The sequence below is a fragment of the Diachasmimorpha longicaudata genome, chromosome 1, assembly GCF_034640455.1.
Source record: "Diachasmimorpha longicaudata isolate KC_UGA_2023 chromosome 1, iyDiaLong2, whole genome shotgun sequence".
Classification (NCBI taxonomy): Eukaryota; Metazoa; Arthropoda; class Insecta; order Hymenoptera; family Braconidae; genus Diachasmimorpha; species Diachasmimorpha longicaudata.
In genome coordinates, this window is record NC_087225.1 from 4,014,948 (window position 1) to 4,022,075 (window position 7,128).

A 7,128-nucleotide genomic window follows, 5' to 3' on the forward strand; every position below is an offset into this window, starting at 1 on the left:
GAAAACGCGGGAACCCGGACCTGCCGTGGTGCGCCCCGCCCCCATCGACGTCATCGAGGCTCCGCCCACAGCAACGCCTGCCGCTCCGCCCCTCTCTACGCTACCGGCCGCCGCCCGCGAACCGACACCCGAGGGTTTAGGGCTACGCTTTTACCGACGGGAGGCACGCTAACCGACTGGAGCATCTCTACACCCCCTCAGATCTCAGGAAAGTCAATATTTAATAATTCTACGGTTTTCTATTGATCTTTGCCTGTCAATATATTAATAATTAATTAATATTAATTAATTGATATTGCTGACCCTACTGCTATCGCTACCGGGGGTGTTTCGGTGTGCTTTATTACTGCGTGCGCTCAATTTTTTGTGGAATTCTCCGCCTGGGTTTTTTATTTTCTTCTTTCTTTATTTGTTTATTGTTCCCTAACAAAGGGGATTACCGGGTTTTCTCTCTGCTCGGGCTGCGGGCTGTTTTTTGAGTGAAAGGTTCCTCATTCCTGCTTGAGCATGGCGTTTAAGGGGAAAATTTTACTCCAGGCTAGCAGGGCTAGGTTTATCGAGAGTCTGAGAGCGGAGTCAGCCTCCGAAAGCGTGCAGGCTCTCACGGTGGCTGAGCTCCAATCCAAGCTCGACATGCTGGAGAACCATTGGAGACTGTTCGACACTCTACATGTGAAGCTGCTGACTGCCAAAGATAATGAGGAGGTGCTGGAACACGCTTACGTCACGGAGGAGGTGTACGACAAGTGCCTGGTGATGTACTCCGCAGCGCGCAGCAAGTTCATGGGATTGATCAAGGGTCTGGATGAGTCCATCGACCTCTCCGAGTCATTCCGTCGGCCATCTGCTCCGTCTCCACCGGCGTCTGTGGCTCATCGGCAGTTGCCTAAGATCTCGCTGCCAACATTCTCAGGGGCCTTCTCGGAGTGGATACCGTACAAGGATCTGTTCCTCTCCATGGTGGTCGGGAGTTCGGCGTTAAGTACTGTGGAGAAGTTCCACTATCTGCTGACGTCTCTCACGGGTGAGCCTAAGCAGCTGATCTCCACCTTGCCCGTGACCGAGGACGCGTTCCTGCCAGCGTGGAACGCCCTCTTGGCTCGTTACGAGAACAAGAGGCGGCTCGTCTCTATCCAGCTGGGGAAGCTTCACGCGGCGCCGAGGGTCATTAACCGCACCGCCAGGGAGTACAACGCGCTTCTCAACTCCGTGGCTGAGGCGGTCACCGCGCTGGAGTCTCTCGGTCGTCCGGTGGAGCATTGGGACGATATGCTCGTCCACCTCGATTCGACGCGGCTGGACGCCAAGATGCTGGAGGCTTGGGAGATTGAACTCGGCTCATCAACGGAGTTTCCCACGTACGCCGCTCTCAGGGAGTTCGTGCTCGGTAGGGCCTTGGCCAGGGAAACGATGGAGATGCACGCCTCGGAGCCGCCATCGACTGCGTCATCGAACCCTCACCAGGCTTCGAAGCCTCGGCCATCGAAGGGCCAGCCCTCAAATCAGACTGTGACGGTCTACGCTCCAGGCCAGCCTGCTCGGGTCTACAGTGCCTCGGCTGGTCCTACGTCGCAGCCTATGTCCGGGAAAGAGTCGGGGAGCCACTCGTCTCGGGCTGTGAAGCCTCAACCTCAGCCTCCGTCTCAAAGTTGGGCGGATATGTGCTTCCGGGCCTGTCCGATGTGCGAGGAGGAGCATTCGTTGGACAGGTGCTCCAAATTCAAGGCTCTGTCTCCTACCGAGAGGAGATCATTCGTCGTTCTCAAGCATCGATGCTTCAACTGCCTGGGGAAGCATAATAGGGAGAGTTGCCGGAGCCTCAACAAGACCTGCGTTGTGTGTCGGCAGAATCACCACTCGATGATTCACATTAATCGTCCTCAGCCAACACCTCAAGGATACTCTCAGCCTCGTGACAGCCAGAAGGTTGTTAAGACGATGCAGGAGCCTCAGCCCGGCCCATCTATACAGTCCACTGCCTCTAGGCCTGACATGTCTCCACAGTGACATGCGATACCAACGCCTACGCCAGAGTCGTCGCCGCGCCATGACCTCTCTCTACGGCCGGCTCTGGCGAGTGATGCTCCGTGTGTAGCCGCGATCAATCGCAAAGTCTCTCCACAGCCCAGACCAGGTGTAATTCTCGCCACGGCCCTAGCCTCGCTAGTCTTGAGGGACGGCGCTTCTCACGAGGTTAGGATGCTGCTGGATACAGGTTCTGAGCTGTCGTTTGCTACAAGGGAGCTGGTCAAGAAGCTCAGCTTGCCGATTTCTCCAGCTGTGCTACCGGTCGTTGGTATCAGTGGTTCGACCTCGGCCTCTAATGGGTTCTCTCAATTCTCTCTCAAGTCTCTGCACTCCAGCAAGCAGATTCTTGTCAAGGCCTACGTTCTCGATAGCCTCACGTCGTCGTTGCCGTCGTTCTCTGCCTCTCAACCTCAGCAGTGGAAGCATCTCCGAGGGTTGCAGCTAGCGGATCCACACTATCTGACGTCAAGACCTGTCGATCTTCTCATTGGCGCAGATTTCTTTGGATCGATAGTGGAGCCGCAGATTATCAAGGGGCCATCCGACTCTCCTATTGCGATGCTGAGTCTCTTCGGGTGGGTAGTGCTAGGGCCCACCTCTGCAGTGACGTCGGCGGCGAGCTCGCATCACGTCTCTGTCAGCAACGAGGAACTTAGCGAGCTTCTCACCTCGTTCTGGCAGCAGGAGGAGGTATCTGCGGCGGAAGGCAAAGGCGTCGCTCTCACGAGGGAAGAGGCAGAGTGTGAGGAATTCTTCCAGCGCACCCATACCCGGGATCGGTCGGGGCGCTATATTGTTCGCCTGCCTCTCGTTCGCTCTCCCGCAGAGCTCGGGGATTCTCTAGGCCGCGCGAAGGCGTGCCTCGCGAGCCTGCTTAGGAGGTTGGAGAAAGGTCAAGGATCTCTGCAGCTATACAGTGACTTTCTCAAGGAGTACGAAGAGTTGGGGCACATGGTGCGTGTTCCAGCTATGCCTGTCTCAACCGACTCTCGGATCTTGGACCGTCAACCTGGCGAGATGACCTTGGCACATGGGGCTTCGGCCTCAGGAGGGTTGAGGGTCTCCGAGGGCGGGTGGTCATATCAGGATTCCGGTCGGAGTTCGGCTACGAGGCAATCTCGCTCTTCTGCTCCTGCGTTCTACTTCCCTCATCATTGTGTTCTCCGGGAAAGTAGTGAAACTACGAAGCTGAGGGTAGTCTTCAATGGTTCCAGTAAGAGTAGCTCCGGAGTGTCTCTCAACGACATCCAGCATACTGGGGCCAAGCTGCAACGGAACATCTCTGATGTACTGCTCTGGTCTCGACAGAGCAGGTACATCTTTATGACGGACATCACGAAGATGTTCCGTCAGATCAAGGTGCATCGGGAGGACTGGCCTCTCCAACAGATTCTGTGGCGTGATTCTCGGGGCCAAATCTGCACCTATCAGCTCACCACCGTCACCTACGGGACCAAGTCTGCTCCATTCCTCGCCTGTAGGGTTCTCGACCAGCTGGTCAAGGACGAAGGGCATCGGTTCCCTCTAGCCGTTTCCCCCTTGAGCAGCGGAAGATATGTGGACGACATCTGTGGTGGAGCTGACGAGGAGGACGATCTCCACTTCGTAGCTCAGCAAGTGGCGGAGCTCTGCTGGGCTGGCGGATTCCCTCTAGCGAAGTGGCACTCGAACAGTCCGTCTCTACTTCGGGCTCTGACACCGGGAGGCTTCTCTCAGAGTCCGAAGCCGCTAGAGGACTCTACCACAAAGATTCTCGGCTTGAAGTGGGATCCAAGCGACGACCGGTTAAGGTTCTCCATCCATCTCTCAGTCGGCGTGAAGCCATCGAAGAGGATTGTGCTGTCGGAGATTGCGCAGCTCTTCGATCCTCTAGGGCTGCTCTCACCGGTGGTGATACGTGCCAAGGCTCTTCTGCAGCAACTGTGGCTGGAGAAATTGGACTGGGACGAGGAGTTGCCGGTGCATCTGGTCCAGGAGTGGGTTCGGTTCCGAGAAGAACTGGCCCAGGTGGATCAACTCTCGATCCCGCGGTGGATGGGATACAAGAAGGATTCTCGGGTGGAAATCCATGGCTTCTCGGATGCATCTCTACTAGCGATGTCGGCGGTGGTCTATTTGAAGGTGACGAGTGAGGATGGTGTCAGCATCTCCTTAGCTGTCGCTAAGACGAAGGTAGCTCCTCTCAAGAAGCTCACCATCCCGCGTCTGGAGCTCAACGCCGCGGTCATCCTAGCTAAGCTCACAAGGTACGTGATTGAGCAGCTCAACCTTGATAGTGCTCCGGTCCATTTGTGGACGGACTCCGCGGTTGCTCTGGCGTGGATTTGCGCTCATCCTTCCCGGTGGAAGGAATATGTCCACAACAGGGTAACCGTCGTTCAGGAGCTTGTGCAACAAGCCAGTTGGAGGTACGTCAGTGGGAAGGAGAATCCTGCTGATTGCGCATCAAGGGGCATCTCGGTGGCTCAACTCAATGGCCATCATCTGTGGTGGACGGGCCCAAAATGGCTACGGAAGGAGGCGTCTCAGTGGCCAAGTGGAAGAGCAACGTTGGACCCGTCTACGGATTTAGAGGAGAAGCCGGGGTTGACTTTAGCCGCTTCCCTCGGAAGATCGAGTCTCTGGGATCTCTGTTCGCGGTATTCCTCTCTCTACAAGTTGCTGAGGATCACAGCAATTTGCCAAACGGTTGTGGGGAATATGCTGCGGAAGCTGGAAAGGAAGAGGGGCATCATCGTTCCAGCTTTGTTCAGCCCAGGAAGCATGGAGGCAGCTCGGCTTCATTGGGTCAAGGCGACACAAGCCCATCATCTCCAAGCCGAGTGTGACATCATCTCTCACGGATTGCAGTTGAAGAAGTCTCATCCGTTGACCAAGCTCACGGCCTTCATTGATCAACAAGGAGTTCTCAGAGTCGGCGGGCGGTTGAAGTTCTCTACTCTAGGGCCAGAGAGTAGGCATCAGGCCATCATCCCTCAAGGCTCAGTGCTCGCGGAGCTCATCATCAGGGACTCTCATCAGCGGACGCTGCACGGTGGGACTCAACTCACCTTGGCACATCTCCGGAGGTCTTACTGGATTATTGGAGGTCGTCTACCAGTAAGATCCTTCATCCTCAAGTGCGTGGAGTGCGCACGTCATCGGGGAATTCGCGCTCAGCAGCTGATGGGTCAGCTTCCAGTGGCACGTCTGGTGTCGGATCGTGCTTTCTCTAACACTGGTGTGGACTATGCCGGACCAGTGTCTCTCAAGACTTGGAGGGGACGTGGTCACAAGACCCAGAAGGGTTGGTTGGTGATCTTCGTGTGTATGGCCACGTCCGCTCTCCATCTGGAAGCTGTCACGGACTACACCGCGGATGGTTTCATCGCCGCCTATCGGAGGTTCGTGAGTCGTCGGGGGTACTGCAGACACCTGTATAGTGACTGTGGGACCAACTTCATCGGGGCGGATAAGGAGCTGAAGAAGTTGTTCTCCGCTGGAGCCAAGGAGTTCCAGCATCTCTCTGCAGTATGTCTCAAGGATGGAACGTGTTGGTCTTTCAACCCCCCTGGAGCCCCTCATTTCGGGGGGAAATGGGAAGCAGCGGTCAAGTCGGTGAAGTACCATCTCGCTCGAACGGTTCGGGATACGGCTCTCACGTTCGAGGAGCTCTCTACGCTGCTGTCCCAGATTGAAGCCGTTCTCAACTCCAGGCCTCTACAACCGCTCTCGGAAGATCCTGACGATGTGTCCTGCCTCACCCCGGGGCACTTCCTCATTGGAGAAGCTCCAATAGCTCTTCCGGAGCCCTCACTGGAACACCTCAACGTTGGACGACTTTCTAGGTGGCAACTGATCCAGCAGAGGCTGCAGTTCTTCTGGAAGCAATGGTCTACAGGGTATCTGCAGCAGCTCCAGTCCATCTCCAAGTGGCATCACCCGTCCAACGAGATCAAAGTCGGCAGCCTGGTTCTCCTCTACGACGAGCGGTTCCCGCCAGCGAAGTGGCCTCTTGCTCGGGTCACAGCTCTACATCCTGGAAGGGACGGTCTCTCCAGAGTTGTGACCATCAGAACCGCCTCGACGACGTTGACCAGGCCGATCTCCAAGCTGGTTTTGTTACCAATCTCTACCAGCTGAGAGCTGGTCTCTCCCGGCTTGATTAATGTTTGTTTAAGTGTTCCAGGTCTCTGCAAACGATCTCTACTCCTTCTGTGTCAGCAACGGGGTTCCTGACGGGGGGGAGAATGTTGAGGCGACGGCCTCATGTGGCGAAGGGTGGCAGCACCTCCTGGGCGAGGTCTGCCTGACCGGCCGCGCTGGCGTCCAGGTGCCTAATTGCACCTGAGGCGCTGCCCTAATCACCATTTCCGATGATTTAGCTGGAACGTTCGATTTTGTTCTCGAACGTTCCATATTTCCGTTGGAATTCTCTCGACCCTTCCGGGGGTCACTTCTCAACGTGCTCTCTTGGTGACCTGTAGTGGTGTTATATCTCCGTCACCGAATACGTCTCTACCGCGTTCAATATTTAACTGTTTGTTCGCGGCTCAAGTGCAACGCACATTATTGTAGTTGTTTGTAATTGTTGACAACGAGTGACGTTAAAATAAAACTGTTTTATAGCGACAAACCCAGTGCGTCTCGTGTCGCAGTTTATTCTCCCCCGTTCACCCGCATCCCCCTCTCTTCCGGTTTTTTTGTGCGCTCTCGCCGGAACAAAGGGCGAGAGTTGGCCTTAAGCGTGGCTTGTCCTCTCGATGGTCTTCGTATGATGTGTTGTCTGATGTGTCCAGGTAGATCGGGGAGTAGTGTGTCCGAGGAAGGTAGAGGAACGACTGTATCCGAGGTAGGTAGAGGAGCGACTGTGTAGTGAGGAAAAGTGTGCGGAAAAGTGTGGGCGTGCGCATGTTGGGAAACAGGAGAGGGGATGCACGGGATCTCGGCTGGGATTGGCTCGGCATCGTATTCTCGACACGTGACGTCGTGATGCCGGCCAAGTGCACAGGAAGGTTGGGTTTTTTCTGGGACAGTTCTGGGGAGTTCCCCGGATTTATATTGCAGGGATGGCGACGGTCGGGTAGGTAATTTAGGCTAAGTGTTTTTATGAGTCCTGTC

General features: G+C 55.6%; 2 protein-coding genes across 2 annotated transcripts; both read left to right on the forward strand.

Moving 5' to 3' along the window:
• Positions 1-507: 507 nt before the first annotated feature.
• On the forward strand, positions 508-2,007 carry LOC135167442 (uncharacterized). Its single transcript, XM_064130681.1, has one exon. It carries the CDS (start codon positions 508-510, stop codon positions 2,005-2,007), a length of 1,500 nt encoding a protein of 499 aa, XP_063986751.1.
• Position 2,008: 1 nt separating this feature from the next.
• On the forward strand, positions 2,009-6,358 carry LOC135167504 (uncharacterized). Its single transcript, XM_064130809.1, has 3 exons — positions 2,009-2,077; positions 2,125-6,123; positions 6,197-6,358. The coding sequence occupies exons 1-3, from the start codon at positions 2,009-2,011 to the stop codon at positions 6,356-6,358; spliced, it is 4,230 nt and encodes a 1,409-aa protein (XP_063986879.1).
• Positions 6,359-7,128: the final 770 nt, after the last annotated feature.

Bases quoted from the DNA above. Each gene is read 5' to 3' on its own strand.
- LOC135167504 (XM_064130809.1), top strand. From the start codon at position 2,009: ATGCGATACCAACGCCTACGCCAGAGTCGTCGCCGCGCCATGACCTCT. The intron at 2,078-2,124 runs GTGATGCTCCGT...GTCTCTCCACAG, and splicing joins TCTACGGCCGGCTCTGGCGA to CCCAGACCAGGTGTAATTCT. The intron at 6,124-6,196 runs GTTTTGTTACCA...TAAGTGTTCCAG, and splicing joins CCAGGCCGATCTCCAAGCTG to GTCTCTGCAAACGATCTCTA.
- LOC135167442 (XM_064130681.1), top strand. From the start codon at position 508: ATGGCGTTTAAGGGGAAAATTTTACTCCAGGCTAGCAGGGCTAGGTTT.